Here is a 17,583-nt window from a genome sequence, read left to right as displayed (position 1 = left end):
CTGCCCCCCCCCACCTGCAGCTCAGGTGTGCCTTCCCCTCCCCCCTCTAGTTGGACTGAGAGCTGAATTGTGGGAAACAAACTACTCATCCAGGGTCTCTGGCACCCCAACCCCCTCCCTCCCCAAGTAGACAAAGAGTCTGTTGTAGAGATAGGGAAAGGAGGGGACTAGGACAAAGGAGCCTGTGAAGAAGCCCATGAGGGGGTGGGGCAGTTCTGTGGTGGGGAGAGGGATGTTATGGGGGAAGGTCTCCCATCTCTGTGACCCAACCCCACCAAGGGGTCCCAAGAAGCAGCTCTGCCCTTTGACTGTGTCTTGGTCCCCTAAGGGAAGTAAGCTCCTCCTGTTTTCCCCAGGTGGCCTCAAGTAAACTTGTTTTGTTACAAAGACCATTGGAAGTGTCAGACTTAGAGAAAGGAGTCCAATGAGAGAAGGAAACTGAGGTGTGAGGAGGATGACAGAATATCTCAGAGACTCTGGCAGTTCTAGGACAGCCTATAAAGGCCTAAGGGAAGCTTGTTCCTGTTAACACCATTCTCAACTAAATATTTAGAGAGTCATCAAGATCTGAGTTCAAATCCTGTCTCTAATACTTAGTGGTTCTATGAAAAGATAAGTCACTTAATCTCTGAGCCTTAATTTCTCTACAAAGTGATGATGATGATGGTACCTGTAATAATACCTTGTAGAGTTTTGTTAAGGTCAAAAGAGAACACAGTGGTATATTATATATGTGCCTAGGTTTCATGTTTAAGTGGAACATTGACCATCGATCAATAAACATTTGTTAAATGCCAAAAGAGAGAGATACACAAACTTTAAAGTGTTATGTATGTAGGTAGTTAATTCTTTTTTCCTTGGCCCTAATTTAGCCCTTCTTCACTCTTCCTCCCAGGGTCCTCACTCCCTGTGTCACCTTCCTCCTCCATCTTTCAAATCCCTCAGTACCTGGTACCTCATGGTTCCCTTTCCTCCAAGACTTCTGGAGAGCACCTCTATCTCCACAGAGAGACCCATAATCCTCATGGGATTTAGAAATGGAAGGGAAGCCCCTTATTTGACAGATGAGGAGAAAGATTTTTATTCTGCTATAGGTTTGCTGAGACGGCCTGAGGGCCCTTCCTTTTCTGAGTTTCTGATGCCCAGAGAGTCATTGACCTGCCCTAAGATAACACAGAGAGTGAGTAGCAGAGATGGAATTTCTAGACAGGTTCTCTGGCTCAAAGCCTCAGCTTCCTCTATTATACCATGATGCCTCCTTCCATGAGCCAGCCATCTGTGACCTGGCTGAAAGAGCCTTCTGATAAAAGTGACAAAACGTTTGGAAGAAAGGTCTTAGGGGAAAAAAAACAGATCACCAGGAGTGGTGAAGCTGAAGAAGACAAAACAGAGGGAAGACTCAGGGGTCAGGACAGTTTGCCAGAGAAAGCCCTTCACTAAGAGTCAGGAGACCTGGGTTCTAGTCCCAACTTTGCCATAAACCAGCCATGTGATGGTTGGGAAGTTGTGGAATTTCTTTCAGATGTCCTCATCTACAAAATAGGAATTAGAATACAGAGCTCAGAAAGAATTTGAACTATAGACCCCTGTAACTAGAAGGAACTCTAGGACATAGCCTCATAAATCTGGAGCTTTAAGGGGCCCTAAGATCCTCTAGTTTAACTTCATTTTATAGATAAGGAAACAGAGGTCAGGGAAATGAAGTGACTTGCCTGGAGCCTATGAGTTCAGGACTCTTTCCATTACACCACATTTCCTCTGTCATAGATAGATGTCAGAGCTGAAAGAGGGCACATACATAGAACAAAGGATGTCAGATCATCTCTATAATTCCTTTTATGCCTCATAGAGATAGGATGAAATAAGTGACCCATAACACCATTCTGAGGCTGCGTTATGGATACAAATCTACTGCTCTGTCTTCACTGATAGGCCAACGGGATAGAGGGTTTAATTCCAACAAAAATGTATCAAAGTAGACTTGAGGCATCACAGTATGTCACAATATGAGAGGTAATAAGAAGAGGCTGTGAAATCTTTGAGATAAATACCACCTCTGGGATGAACAGGGCCTCCTTCTGAGCTGAGTGAGGAGCCAGAGACCAGATAGTGATGATTACCTTTGGAGAGGCTGACAATGGAATTTTCTGTTTTCTCCAAGGGGAATCAGGAATCTTGTCCCACTGGTTTGTGCAACTCAAGGTAAAGGGCTTCTTTGCCTGGTTGCTCCAGGAGACAGCCCAGTGACCCTTGTAAATACCCCACTCCCCTTCCCCCACCCTGCTCAAGTCCTGAAACCTTCAGCCAGGAAGTTGCATGCAAGTAATTGGACTCAACCAACTTTTTTCTCTCTCTTGTTGGGTGTTTGCAGGGGTGGGTAATTGCCATGGCAACTCGTCAGGGCGAATTTTCTATTTCTTCCTTTCCTAAATTGTCAAATCTACTCAACTCTAATATCAAAATGTTTTACCAACTAACTTTCAGGGAAGAAAGCTATCTGTCTGGAGAGAGAGAATTGGGATGGGATTGAAATTGCCCAGTAGCTTCTTTCTGAGTCGGGAACTTAGTGACCCCCTGGCCCTCTGATAAGTAACCTTGACACAACACCTATTCTTTCTTCTCCCTAGGCTGGTCAGTATGGATTGAGGAAACTACGTCCCAGAAGGGTTAAGTGATTTGTCCAAGGTCATGGAATTAGCAAATAGCCCAACAGAATTTGAACCCAGCTCCTCTACCTCCTAAAATAGCTCATTTCTCTAAATTCTATGATCTTAAAAAAATGGTCCCTGATATCAAAGAATGTAATGGGGCAAAAGGTTTGGACACAGATGAACATATTACAAATTAAAATGTGATACTCCACTAAAGCTTATTCACTGAGGGTCCTATTGTAGAAGTGAAGCTGAAATTTTTCGAAGACTGTACAACACAGCAGAAACTGGTGGGTCCTGCCAAGGTAGGAAGGCTTTCGGGGAGCATCCACGCTAAAAAAAAATCACTCATCTTTTAAAGTATTAAAGTGTAGACCACAGTACTACACTATGAGGACTGGGGATCCTTTATTTTCCTTCAAGATGGTCTTTTGTTGAAAGTGAAGTTACCCTCCAATTGTATTTCAGTTTCCTTCTCCCTTTGGTAAGACACCCACCTCCCTCCAGCCCAAATCCCCTAGACAGAAAGGAGAGAGTCAGGGAGTTGACCAGAGGTGAATAAGAGCTGACGTTGATAGAGCACTTTATGGCTACAGAGCACTCTGAACATATTACCTCATTGGATTCTCGCTACAACCCAATGAACTGGGGAATACAAGTGTTACACACCTCTCACTTTCAAGCAGTTGAGGAAACTGAAGCGTGGAGATCACCCAGCTAAGTTGGGGAAGGAATGAGGGTTTGTACAGTGCCTATTACGTGCCAAGCACTGTGCTAAGCTCTTCAAACAGATATATTTTATTTGATCTCCACAACAACCCAGCAAGGAAGATGCTGCCATTATTCCCATTTTACAGGCAAACGTATCTGAAGTGATTTGCCCAAGGTCACAGAGCTAGTAATTATAAGTGTCTGAGGCTGGATTTGAATTCTGATCTTCCTATGACTTAGAGTTCTAACTGTGACTGAGAAAACTGGACCCTAGATCCCCAGACTCCAAACCCAGTGCTCTTCTCACTAAACCTTAAGGCTGGTGGAGAAAGTGGTGCTAAGAAAAGGGAAATCTGGAGATTAGACCATTTGGATTGGTGGGGTAGGAAATGAGATTTGTAGTCCATATGCAGTGGTAGGTACAATGGGAAAGGAATGGAATAGTGCTACAAGGCAATCCAGAGCAGACTGGCCTAGGCTTTTTCTACCCCACCCCATTTCCCATACTAAACTTTAGATGGAAAGGGCTTGGGGGAAGGGTGGGGACAATATTTCATTATTTCCTTCCTATAAAGGCAAATCACCCGGGAGTGGTTCTGGGTGTGAAAGGGTTAAACTAGAAACTGGAGTCCAGAGACAGAGGAATGGGACTGAGACAAAGGAGAAAGCTTGGGGATGGAATGCAATTGATATGGTGGGGGTGGGAGCCACCCTCAGACCAGTTACCATTTCAATGGCTTATTAACACTTATGCAAAGGACTGTGGAGGTCCCCAACCCCCTATCCGGTCTCTGACTCACCAAAGAGAAGAATTGGGGGAGGGGACCCTTTTGTTTAGTAAGTTTTCCTAGGGGAGGAAACTGAGGCACCTGTGGGGTTGCTGGGCCTTGCTCTGCCTTTAGGTAACAAGTTCCCTACGCTGACCTTCTATGATGTTTTGAGCTTCCTTCATTCCAGTGGGCCTGCTCCTATCTGGGATATTACAAGAAATCTGAGTCAGGTTAAAAAGATAAGAACTCTGGTTGGGGCTGGGTTCCTGCTTTTGCTGAGGGAGAAAGCAGATGGGAAAGAGCCATAGGAAATTGTTGCCAAATGGATTCCCAGGCCCCAAAGTGGAAATGAAACCTCTAGGTCTCAACCTCAGTCATTACTTTCACATGAGACTTGTAGGAAAGCTCAGACAGGACCTTTCCGGGGAAACGAGACTCCCTTCATAATTAGGACACTCGACATGCCTTTCCCACTTGCGACAGAAACCTGCCCTCCTTCAGAATGTCTTCAGCGCTTCCAATCAATCTCTAAGTGATTCTTTCTGACTCAAAGTATTACATATACCCATCTCCAAAGTGCCTCATCTCCTGTTGTGGTGGCTCTCCCAGCTACCCTAAGTTACTGAAGCCTAGAACAAACAATGTTATTAAGCACAGCTGGGACTAGGCGAAGACAAGCTGGACCTGGGGGCTACTTGCTATGTAGGGGATGGGAACAAAGGTATTTTATTATGACGTGTGTTTTTCTGTGACAGAAAATTCTGCTTGCCATGAACCTATCTCTTTTGTGATTTAACAACTCACATTAACAAATTAAATCCAGACATGTATTAAGTGCTTATTCTGTGCTGTTCCTGATTAGACAGTATTAACACTCTTCAGACCTTACCTAGGGCACAAACGTGCCTGGTTCCCAAGTATGATTTTTACTTCTAAACAATCAAAAGGAAAGGCTGCCTGTGGACAAAAACAACAAAGACTTTATTCAGTTGTAAATTTCCAACATTAAAACCAGAAATTTTACAATTTGGGTTGCCTCATGGTAGAAAAGGAAATAGATATGACCATGGGTGGGGGACACATTTGCTGAGCCTGTCTTGATTATAAACTCTTCACAGGCAAAACCGTGCCATGTAATACTAGGGACTTTAATACTGTGAACTTTAATAAATACTGTTTAACCTTTAACTCTAAACCTGGATGGAACACTGAGCTTCTTAGGCCAGATAGTATTATCAGTTGCAGCCCAATCAATTTTTGAAGGGCTTAGGGAGACTGATGAAATCATCAAGCATTATGAATTAGCTAAGACCCCATACTTTCCTTCTTCCATTCAGCTGATTTCATTAACATTGCCTTGCCTAAGGGGGCTCAGAAAAATGAGTAGGCTGATTCCCTCAAATTCTTCACTGAGCAGGCTTTTCTTTTCCTAAAGAGTTTCAGTTGGTTTGACCTTTGACCTCAGTCCTTCCCTTCCCAGTCCCACCTCTTCACCTGGGTTAACTAGTAAACTCCCTCTGTGGATTATGCAAACTCGACCAACTCTCCCATTTTGTTCCAAGAGCCAGGAACTATTAGGCTGGTTTTTACATTGGTCTGAATTTCTGTTTTGTGCCACTCCTAGCAGGAAATCAGACTCAGCTCCTGCAGGTGGCGTAGACACAGAGACAGGAGGGTCTGTGCAGCTGCTGCTCAGAACTTCTGGCTCAAGGTGGGGTATAAAGCTTCACTAAGGCTAGGGGTCTGGGGGAAAGAAGCCATGGGCAGCATCTACTTAGGAAGGAGAGGATTTGGAATGGAACTAATAACTCAGGACCACCAGGCAGAGGGTCAGCTGCCATCCCCAGTTAGGGGATGGAAACCAGGGATTCTGAACTTCTTTTGACTAGATCTTCTGGGCTCAGTCACACCAAAGGCAGGATCTTTTTCTTCCAGAGAAGCCAAACTTCTGACTTTTCACCTGGTCTGGATTCATCTGAGGAATAAGAAGGACATGTTTATAATGCTTTGGAAAGAAGCTGGAAGGGAGAAGACGAGAAGACTCTTCTAGACTCACCTTTTGGGGCACTAGGTCCCTTATAGCAGCCAGCTGCCACACAACAGAAAGACAAGATCACTGCTCTTATATATGTTACTCCTGTATATATAAATCTGTATCATGCATCCTTTAACACTGCAACGTTGTTGGGTTCATCATGGGTCTTCCAAACCTTTTTCACTCAAGATCTAACTTCAAGAATACTGTCACACAGATTATGAGACTTTAAAAAAATATTAGTGACATTAAAATGTTATTTGTAAGTAATTTTATAGTTTTCCTACTCTTTCCTCAAAGTATAAACTATAAGCCTTAAGATGTGGGCCTTATCCATTAACTAGTCTGCCTCCAAGTGGTGATTATTGCATGATTTCATAATCCACAAAATGGTTTTTGATAATTAAAAAAAAGGAACAAACTATTATAGCATCATCCAGCCTTTATTTAAAGACATCCTCTAATAATAATAATAGCTGGCATTTATATGGCATTTTAAAATTTGTAAAGTACTTTACGAATGTTATCTCCTTTGATCCTCACATCCACCCTGGGAAGGAGGTATATTATTATCATCCCCATTTCACAAATAAGGAAACCTAGGCTAAAGGGGATGAAGTGATTTGCTCAGGATTACACGGTTGAGTAAATGTCTTAAGGACACATTTAGACTAGCCACTTCCACACCTAGCTGCCTCTCATCAGGGTGGGTGGGGCAACCAATTCCACTTTTAGATAGCTCTACTTGCTAGAAACCCACCCCTCAAATCAAGCCTATATCTGCCTCTTGAACGATTTATATCCACTGCTTATTAGGGTTCTAGGGCCATTGCTCTAGGATGGGGCCAGGCCAAAAGAATCTAATTCTTCCTGCCAGGGTAAAAAACCCTTTAAATTCTTGAGGAGAGTGATTCCCCCAAGTCAGTTCTTTGAAATGCCCTTCATGATGTTGAACTCCTTCACCCTGATGTACCCTCCCAGGTTATCAATGCCCTTCCTAAAACATGGCACTCAAAAGGACCCAACTCTCCCAGACGTGGTGTGATCAGAGAGGAGAACGGTGGGACCAGCCCCTCCTTAGTCCTGGACAGGACACCCCTTCATACAACACAAGATCATGGTCGTTGTTCTCCATTCCATAGCACAGTACTGATTTCTTGAGGTAGCAGGCCACCAAAAACCTTAGATCTTTTTCAGGGTAACTACTTCTTTTTAATTTTATTATCTTAGACTTGGCCCAATGCTATTGCTTGTTGGTAACTTTTAAAATAGGGATTCAGACAATGTGTTAGCTTTGTGTCATCTACAGATTTGCTAAGCATGCCATCTATGCTTGTAACATGTTTATCAATAACTTCAACAGTGAAGGGCCGGGCACGCACACAGTTAGCACTCTCCCTGCAAACCTGACTCTTCTGCATGCAGTTCTACAACACTTCAGAATCCACCAAACAGCTGTCTAGTTCAGTGGTGTCACATACTCATTTAGAAAACCACTATTAACATTCTCTATGTTTTATGGTACTTTTATTTGTTACATATTTCCCAATTACATTTTAATCTGGTTCAGGCCTCACTTGGGAGTTTTGGGGGACATAAATTAGACTCCTCTGGTCTAGCTTATCTTGTGCCATTTGTGTCCAAAAGAATAAAAAGTATCAAAGACTGTATCAATTACTTTGCTAAAATCTAGGTAAACTATATCTAAAGTATTCTTTGATCTACTAGTCCCCTAACACTACTGAGCAATGTTGGCTTTGTTACCAATTTGTGCTTTTCTAGAAATTCACTGGGTTTTTTCCTAGCGTTTTTATGTTTGTTCTTTTCTTTCACACTTAACTACTATGTTTCCCATCATCCTGCTAAGAAATCTTTTTTTGGGGGGTGGGGATTGGGGTTAAGTGACTTGCCCAGGGTCACACAGCTAATGTCAAGTGTTTGGTCTAAGGTAGAATTTGAACTCAGGTCCTCCTGACTTCTGGGCCGGTGCTTTATCTACTGCGCCACCTAGCTGCCCCTAGCGTTTTTGTTTCGTTTTGTTTTTATCAGGAACAAAGGTCAAATTCACCAGTATAGTTTTCAGCTTCCCTTCAACACCTCCCCCCCTTTTTTTAAATCAGTAAATATGTTTGTCCTTTTTTTATTCTGTGAACTTAGAACTTGCTAGATTAGAAAGGACCTTAGTCTAATACTCCTTCCAACATAGACATTTTATATGGAATCAAAGAATCTGAGCTGGAAGTTATCTCAGAGATTACCGGGTTGAATTAATCTTTCCCGACTTATTTCATATTACTCCCTCTCCCTAACATAGGTTCCTTGATGTCAGGGACTGTTTTGCCTTAACATACCCATATAGAGGTGGGGAACCTGCACCCTCAACGCCACATGTGGTCCTCTGGGTCCTCCAGTGAAGCCCTTTGACCGAATCCAAACTTTACAGAACAAATCCCCTTAATAAAAGGATTCATTTGGTCAAACTTGGACTCAGTCAAGAAGCCATGCTCGAGGACCTAGAAGGCCACATGTGTCCTCAAGGCCACAAGTTCCCTACCCCTGGCCTAGCACATAGTAAGGGCTTGGTAAATAATGGGTGAAATGAATCAAACCCTAACATGAAGCATGGATCCCCTCTAGGAAGCCCCCCAACTTACTGCCCATTTCAGCTTTGGACAGTCCTAATCTGTTTCTGGGGCACTAGCACTAGCTCAGGTTCTGCACTCAGGAGCTAAACAAAACAATTCTGTTCCCTCTTCCACAAGAAAACCCTTCAGATACTTGAAGACGGTGATCATCACCTCTACCACAAATGCCTTCTCTTTAAGCTAGGCATTTTGTTTCTTTAACCAATCCTTATATGGAATAGTTTTGAGTCTCACCATCCTGGATGCCCTCTTCTGGACACACTCCAACTTGTCACCATTTCTCTTAAAAGGTGTTACCCTAAACTGAACACAATACTCTAGGTGTAGGCTAATTAGGGCAGACTGCGTTGAGACAACAACAACTCATAAGCATTTAGCAGTTTAAGGTTTACAATGCACTTTCCTTAAGAGGATAAAGGAGAAAACTGAAGCTTGGAGAAGGTAAAGCATCTAAAAGCCCTTATTCAAGGGTACATAGAGCTAATAAAAGTGTCAAAACCAAGATTTAAACCCAGGTCTCCAGAGTCCTAGAGACTAAACGTTTCCTTTGGGGAACCTGTCTTTCAATTCTATCTCAGTGACTTATTTCATCTTCTGGACACCATGATTCTATAATGCAGCCTTCCTCTAGGTGTGGAATGCTAAAAGTCTCACACCTTTCTCACATGAATTGTCTAACCACCTCTCTTCCATCCTGTCCTGGTATATAGTTGAATTTCTTTTTGAACCTAGCATAACACTTTGCATTTATTTGAAATTCCACTTTATTTTATTAGATTTGGCCCATCCCTTTAACATGCTGGGTGGGTATTTTGAGATTCTAATTCTATGAGGGATGTGTTAAATATCCAAGCTTCTTGCCTTTGGGCTGTTGATAAAAATGTTAAAAAGAACAGGATCTAGAAGAGAACTATGGGGTACTCCACTTTGATACCTCTCTCCAGGTTGATCACAGATGTCACAGAATGGATTTAGAGATGGAAGGACCTCAGACGCCATCTAGATAAATACCTTCATTTTACAGCGATATTTCAATCACCTCTTTCAGGGTATAATTACCCACCTAATTGTACTGTCCTCTACTCCATCCTGTCCCCCAAGATATTATAACTACCAAAAACCTTGCTGAAATATGAGTATGCTGCTCTCTACTATATCCCCCTATCAACTAGTCTGGAATCTATCGAAAAGGGGAATGCTTATCTAACAAGATTATATTAATGAACCAGTGCTAGATCACCACTTCCCTAAATGCCCAGAAAAGCATCCCTTCAATGCGGTATTTTGCCAACTAATTAAGAGGTTCTGAAAAGTGACTGTTATACGAGAAAGGGTCCTAAAACTCATGGAATACCTTCATTTTACTTACAAAGTAGGATGGGGAAGCACACAGAGAGTAAGTTGCTGTGAAGGTTATTCACAGCAATAGAATGGCAGGGCCAGAACTAGAACCCAGGACTGCTCATGGACAGTTGAGTGTCATTTCCAATTCCAGGATACCACAACTTTTCTCAACCAGAAGACAAGTCTTTGTAAGAGGCAAAGAGGAGAGACAAAGACATGAAGGTAAACTCACCCACCTGCTGTGTCTCTTCCCCAGAAGTGGGGGGGTCTACCCCTTTGGGAGACACAGAGGTCATAGGCAGAAGCCAGCGAGACTTGGCTGGAGGCGAAGAAGCAAGCCACCTGTCTGCAACACAGGACTGAGGGGCTGATCTTTTGTACCCATCAAAGGGCTACCTAGCGAGCGCCACTCGTCCAGAGTGTCTACAAGACAAGGCCAATGGCACCCCGGGCTAAATTGGATCGGCAGGAGCTCCAGGTGCTCAGGGACTATTTTTCTGCAGAGCAACCCGATCGGGCCAAGAGCTGGGTGGGGACAGGAAGAAGTGGGGCGTCGGCAGAGACGGGCTGGGGGCGCTGGGGAAGGCCGGCAGTGGGTGGTAGTCCGCGGGGTGGGCGGCCACCGGGAAGGGCTCCTGGGGCAGGCGCGGGAGCGCCGGGCAGGTGGAGGGCGGCGGGGCGAGGAGGCGCAGAAAGGTGGGGCGGGTGGGCAGTGGCGGTAGCAGCTGCGCGGGGGCCTCGCCTAGGGGCCCCGGCCGTGGGGGGCGCACCGCCGGCCGGGGCCCCTCGGAGGCCAGGGGCAGCGGCGGCAGCGGCAGGTGGGAGGGGGCGGCTAGGGGCCCGCGAGGCAGGCGAGGCAGGTCAGACAGCGCGGGGGCGGGGGCAGGGGAAGTACGGACGCCTCCGCGGGCAGCGGCGGCAGCGCCACGTAGGCGCCCGGAGGGCCGCGGGGGGACAGCGGCGACGGCCGCACCGGCAGCTCGGGCAGCAGCGGCCGCTCGGCCAGTGACGAGGCCGGCGGCGGTCCGGCGGACAAGCCCGGGGGTAGGCCCGGCAGCGGCAGGTGTGGGAGCGGCAGCGGCGGCGGCTGAGGCTGCTCGGGAAGGGGCAGGGAGAGCCGGGGCCGGGACAGCCGCGGGTGGGGGTGGGAGCGGGAGCGGGGAAGCAGCGCCGCCAGGGTCTCTGTGCCCGAGGCCGGGCGAGGAGGGGCGCAGACCAGGGGCTTAGGCGCGCGGCCTCGCTCACAGCCACGCACGCGTCCGCCGCCTCCTTCCCCCCTCCCGAGTCTCGGCCAATCGGACGCAAGCCTCCCCAAGCCACGTGTCCAGGGGCCAATGACGGACAGGCTGCCAAGGACGCTCAGCCTCTACGCGATCGAAGTCATGGCAACTACCCAAGCCGGCCAAAACCGCCGCAGCCAGTAAAAAGTAGGGCGTGCATATAGCTCCTCCTACTTTCCATCCTGCCCCGCCTCCTTAATTATTTATAGTCATTTGTTTTAAAGCTTGAAGGGGCCTTAGACCTGGATCAGAGGTTAAAGTTGAATGGTAGGTTTTCCTCCTAGCTGCCCACCCGATCCTTCTTGGTCTTCCGTCCTGCCCATTTATGCGAGGGTCGGGCTGTGCCCTCTATCCAATCCCCTGTTAAGTCAGGTGGAAGAATCCACCTCCTCCACCGCCCCCATGGCCACTATGTTTCCCAGGCCATCATCATTTCTCACCTGGACTAGGGAAGTCCTATAAATGCCTTCGTAAGTGTCTGTTGATTGGTTGCCTAGGGTTACACAGGAAGCAATCATAGTCACATCTGAACCCAAGTCCTATGATTCAAAGCCAACATTCTTTCTCCTTTGTTGTAATCACCTGTTATTCAGTTCAATAAACTGAAGGCCTTGTGTTGTTGGACACTGAAAAGTAGGGGTGGATACAAAGATGAAATAAAGCACAGTCACAGGTACATAGAATTTATCTAGAAATAAAGCACAGTCATAAGTTTATAGAATTTAGCTAGGTGGCTCAGTGAATAGAGCACTGGAGTCAAGAAGTCCTGAGTTCAAATATTGCCTCAGACACTTACTAGGCCTGTGGTGCTGGGCAAGTTGCTTAACTTCTGTTTGCCTTAACCCATTGGAGAAGGAAATAGCAAACCACTCCAGTATCTTTGCCAAGAAAACCCTATGGACAGTATTGGCATGCTGTGGTCCATAGGGTCACAAAGAGTTGATCAGTATTCAACAACAACCAGGAAACTTAGAGCTCATCTAGACCAACTTCCTCATTATACAAATGAGAAAACTGTCCTAAAGAAGAATAAATGTATCTTCCCAGGAGAATGTGAACTCCTTGAGTTCTGTTTGGGTGACTGTTTTTCATTTTGTCTTTGGTTGCTCTGGGCCTAGCACCTAACTAGGTGTCTGAAGTGGAATGAAGTGACTTCCCTACTCTAAAGGAGTTTGCCATCTGATAATGGGGATAAAACTGATTATGGGGTTAAGTTCCTCAGAGCTATAGAACAAGGGAAAGTATTAGGTTAAATGAGACCCAGCAACAAAGGGCAATGGAGTATTATAAGAAGAGAGATCACTCAAATTGGGGGTATCAAGGAAGGCTTCAGGAAGGAAGTGACCTTGAGCCTTAATTACTATCATCAAAAAGGGCTCCAGATTTGGAGTTAGAAGACCAAATTCTGCCTCTTCCATTTACTGCCTGTGTGACCTTTGGGAAGTTACCAAACCTCTCTGAGTTTCTGTTTCCTCATCTGTAAAATGAGGGGATTAGAGATGACCCTTAAGGCTCCTTCCAGAGGTATACCCCAAGGAACTGTTTGGGTTCTAAAGAAGGATAAACCAATTCTCATTGTTGGGATCTGAAGCCCAGAGAAGGGGGAATGACTTGGTCAAATCAACATAACTCATTTATTGGAAAGCCAGGAGTAGAATTGAGTTCTTTGATCTTTCTGCTTCCTAGTAGAGCTGTCCTAATTACCTGCTGCCATTCAGTTCCCAGATCAACACACTGGACCACCAAACTTGTGAATTTAAATCTTTTATTAACAGGCCCTTGATCTCCTCCTCCTCCTCTCTGCTGTGAGGGGCCCCTTATAAGACTGGGTTAAAGGACCAAAGAAAGACCCTGATGGGGCAGAGGGGAGACTCCCCTCCCAAGGAGCCTGGTTTTTTTTCCAAAAAACCTGACAGCAGTAAGGTGGCCAGGTCTTAGGCTCCGAGCTCCCCTGAAGATCTTCACATGGGGGATATTGGAGGGAACCCTTTAGGCTCAACATTTCCCTGGAGGACAGCGACCTGCAAAGGTAGAAAAGTGTTAGGGCAGCGTTGGGCCTTAACCTAGCAATGCATAACCTACCACAGGATGAATGGTAGAATTCCAGGTAGAGTTTTTGAGCTCTTTGAGATGGAGGCCATTTTCTACAGCTCCAATAATCATTGGCCTGGCCCTGGTCAGTGGTACTAAAGATTAGGGAAGGGAACCATTTATTCCTGAAGAAGTCTTACCTACATAGCCATTTCCCAGGAAGCCATTGAAGCTGTGCTTCACATCTGGCCCACCTAAATTGGAGACAGATAACCTCTAGTAAGTAGAGAATCCCCACAGACTTCTTCTTCTTTTTTTTTTCAGACTTCTTCCTCTTATCCAGATACCATTTCTTCTCATTTTCTAAATTCTCAACTCAATTTTAAGATCCCAGAATAGGATATGGGCCCTGAGGACTCTCCTTATGAGGGGTCAGCAGATAGTCACTGAATGAGCAGTGTTAGCTGTCCCTTGGCCTTTCTGGATAGCATGGGAAAGAGCACCCAAAGAGTGTCTTACTCTTTCTGGAACTCTTCCACACATCACAATACAGTTTTCATCAACAGCTTAGTAGAATGCTAAACTTTGAGGAAACCTTAGAGTCCAACCCCTTCTGGTACTGAGGAGGAAACTGAGACTCATGGAGGGAAAGGAACATGTGCGGGGTTATACATCCTGATAATTAGTGGAAGAGCTAAGTATCTTCTTTTCTGATGCCCAGTTCATTGTTGTCTCTAATACAAGGTCTCCTCACTTACCGTAAGTCCCGGGGACTGCCTCTGGTCTTAACTGACCATAGAGACCTGAAAGGCAGGAAGAGGCAGAAAGAGGGAAGAAGAAGGTGAGGGGTATGTCCTATATGAAGAAGAAGAGTGCCTTTTCCCTAGTGTATTCAGCCTGGAATTCAGCTGCACTATGGTGGGGATGGAAAGAGAAGCTAGTGTGCTTCCTGCTTTCAGGAACTCAATGCCTAGTTAGGAAGATGAGATGTACACATGAGACAACATATACAAGTGGTAAGTAATGTGGGACAGATAATAAGTGTCCTAGGAGGCAGCTATGTGGTACAGTGGATAGACTACTGAACTTGAAATTGGGAAGTCTACCTCAGCCACTTACTATGTAACCCTGGCTAAGTCATTTAATCTCTTGGCCTCAGTTTCCTCATCTAGAAAATGAAGATAATAGTAATACCTACCTCACAGGGTTGTGGTGAGAATCAAATGATATATGTAAAGTGCTTCCCAAATGTTAAAGTGCTCCATAAATGCCATTAGTATTATTAGTACAGAGTAAGGGGAGATTAATGTGGGCTGAGGTGTGACTGGAGAAAGTGCAGCTTGAGCTGAGACTTGAAGGATGGAGAAGCTTTAGAGAGGAAGTTGGGGAGGGACAGTGTTAACTTAGCACAGCGTCTGGCACTTAATAAATGCTTGTTAACTGCCTGACTGACAAAGGCAGTGAGCTTGATATGTTTGGGGGCCATGAGAAGATCACCAACAAACTCAGAGGTTCTGAGCTGGGTCACTCAGTAGAATAAGCCTTTTATCTGGTATTTGGAGAACCCAAGACCCAGACCCAGACCCAGAGACAGGAATGGGCTTGCTGAAGGAGAGTCAGTGGTGGAAAGCAACACGTAGAACCCGAGTCTCCTGTCTTACATAATGACAGAGTAGTAGAACTGGAAGGAACCAGACCCTCCTGTCCAAATCCCCTTATTTAACTGGAATAAATTGAGGCCCAGGGAGGCAGTGTGACTGAGTCACCCAGTGGAAAAGTGACAGAGCTGAGACTTGAATTCAGAACCTCTGTCTGCCGTGTCAGAGGATTCGAAAGTCCAGTGTTACTAGCCCAACACTCATCTGCTCCATACCATTGTCTCCCTCTAGTGGGAGATAAAGTTAAAGAGCTAGAGTAGAACCATTGGATGAGTTTAGATTTGCAGCTTTGATCTGGATCCTTTCATCCAACAGGGAGCCCAGAAACCATAGAATGTTCCCTCCAAAAGAGACCTCATCAGCTGGAGATAGAAGATGAGCTGGGTTGTAGGAAGTTGAGGCTGGTAGCATGTGTAGGATGGATTGGAGAGGGGAGAAACTGGACCCTGTGTTCCCCATAACTAGATGCCAAGGGTCTGGCTAGCCTCATTATCATAGGAGACAGAGACAGAAAGAGAAAGGGGTGGCAGGTTGTCACCCCCAGGGGAGGGAGCTTTTGTCTTTTAATTTCCTCCCCATGTTTTTAGGGAGTGGGGAATGGGTCCATCCCTGAGCCAGCAGAACCCCTAAGCTGAGCATTGAATGAGATCTGTGGAAGACTGGAAGCACAGAACTCAGGGGGTAACCCCCAGGAACATAACCTGGGAGTCCTGTTTTCTAGCTTTGCTCCTCTCTAGGACTCAGGCATTTAGGTTTTCACGCTAAGCAATCAACAAATATGGTGCAATGAAAAGGTCACTGGATTGTAAGCTCCTTGAGGACAGGGACTGCCGTTTGCCTCTTTTAGCACAGTACCTGGCACATAGCCAGCACTTAATGTTTATCGACTGACTGACTGGATTTGGAGTCAGAGGACCTGAGAAAGAATCTTGGTTCTGCCACCTACTACCTATGGGATCTGGAATAAGTCTCTTAAACATTCGGGGCCTCGGTTTTCCTATCTGAATAATGAAAGGATTGGACTAGATCATATCTGAGGTACTTTACAGCCCTAAATCCATAATCCTGTGAACCCCACGTACACAAAAGGAATCTGCAAACTTTCCCAGAATCCAGCCAAACATGTATATTACCTGGCGCGCTTCTATCCGCAGGGTAGGAGCCTTCGCCTACCCCATTTCCATAGTCATACTTAGCAGTTTTGGCCCCAGAGTCTGAACCTCCAGGGAGAAAGGGGACTCCCTGAGCACCAAAGAAGCTGGCCCCACCTGTGACACAAGAGAAGAACTCAGTGGACCCTGCCTAAGATCTCCCCTACTGCTGTCCCCAGGATTCCCTGCTGTGCTGTACAGCACTGGGAAGCAGTCAGGAGACCTGGACTCTTTGCCTGAATTGCTGTGTGACCTTGGGAGTTGCTCTCCCTTTCTATGTCTCCCTTTCCTCATGCTTATAGGACTATTTCCAGATCTAGATCCAATTAGAGAATGGATCTGAAAAAAGCTTTGTAAAAATACTATGCAAGTGCACATATCTCTCAGGCACTACCACCTTCTTCACTCTAGTTTGCTAGGTGCTGCATCCCTGGGTCCTTGTCTCTTACCATTTTCATATAGGGAAGATTTGGGGTATCCAGGCCCCCCAGCTCCATATCCTGCAAGAGACTGGTGTTAACCTCTCCCGCCTCATTACCTAGAGAATCTTTTACTTTCGCTTATTTCTACCCTTATTATCCCCTGGGAAATACAGAAATATAATCTTCCCATCTGGCACTACCAGCCCAATCCTTCAGAGAACATCTTCTCCCCTCTCATACTCCTCTCAAGCTCCCCTATTACATTTCCATTCTTATTTAAGAATTACCATTGCTGTAGCCATTGGCTGGATAACTTCTGGCCCCAGGGAAACCTAGGGAGGAAGAAGGAAGGTCAGTCTAGGGGGCTGGAGAGAAATTAGGGGTAGTGTTCTAGAGTTCAGTGCCCAGCCTACCCCCCACCTCCGACTCCTCTCCTCTTTTCCTCACCTGCTTGCTGGGCCCTGACCTCAGAAAAGGTTCCAGCTCCCAGTCCATTGCTATAAACTGTGGAAAGATAGGTTTGAGGGGAGATAGAGCTGTTAATTATACCTGTATAATTCATCCCTTGTTGGGGAGAGGGAGATGGGAAGATATGGTAAGAATAAAGAGGAAAGTCAAGAGGGATTGAGGCAGCAACAGAGAGAAACCAGCAGAAGGGGACAGATCACAGAGAAATCCTGAGAAAACCTTACCTGCTTTTTGAGGCTTCACACCACCTAGGCCTGAGAAAGAGAGAGACAGGATAACTCAGGACTCAGAATTTTAAACTCTTCCATCCCTCTGGGAGTCCAGTCTCCCAACCCTCATCCCTAATCCCTCCTCACCTACTCCAAAACCATTTGGGGTCCCAAACCCTGCAGGGAGAGAACAGGTTAGATAATTAAC

General features: G+C 45.8%; 1 protein-coding gene and 1 long non-coding RNA gene across 2 annotated transcripts; both read right to left on the bottom strand.

The window, feature by feature from the left end:
- Nucleotides 1-5,092: 5,092 nt before the first annotated feature.
- On the bottom strand, nt 5,093-11,759 carry LOC110214526 (uncharacterized). The gene is made up of 3 exons (XM_078151717.1): nt 11,729-11,759; nt 10,393-11,378; nt 5,093-6,107 (listed from the first exon to the last, which is right to left on the bottom strand). The coding sequence occupies exons 1-2, from the start codon at nt 11,757-11,759 to the stop codon at nt 10,639-10,641; spliced, it is 771 nt and encodes a 256-aa protein (XP_078007843.1). The 3' UTR covers nt 5,093-6,107; nt 10,393-10,638.
- A 1,458-nt stretch (nt 11,760-13,217) lies between these two features.
- LOC144456645 (uncharacterized) lies at nt 13,218-17,555 on the bottom strand. Its single transcript, XR_013485654.1, has 8 exons — nt 17,523-17,555; nt 17,391-17,420; nt 17,146-17,202; nt 16,986-17,030; nt 16,259-16,393; nt 14,226-14,270; nt 13,668-13,721; nt 13,218-13,457 (listed from the first exon to the last, which is right to left on the bottom strand). It is a non-coding gene; the product is annotated as an uncharacterized LOC144456645 (long non-coding RNA).
- Between the last annotated feature and the right edge of the window lie 28 nt (nt 17,556-17,583).

This window comes from Phascolarctos cinereus, unplaced genomic scaffold (genome assembly GCF_003287225.1).
Source record: "Phascolarctos cinereus isolate Bilbo 61053 unplaced genomic scaffold, phaCin_HiC Scaffold_4;HRSCAF=312, whole genome shotgun sequence".
NCBI classification, from domain to species: Eukaryota; Metazoa; Chordata; class Mammalia; order Diprotodontia; family Phascolarctidae; genus Phascolarctos; species Phascolarctos cinereus.
Note: the sequence above shows the minus strand (reverse complement) of the source record. Positions and strands in the feature narration are given on the sequence as shown.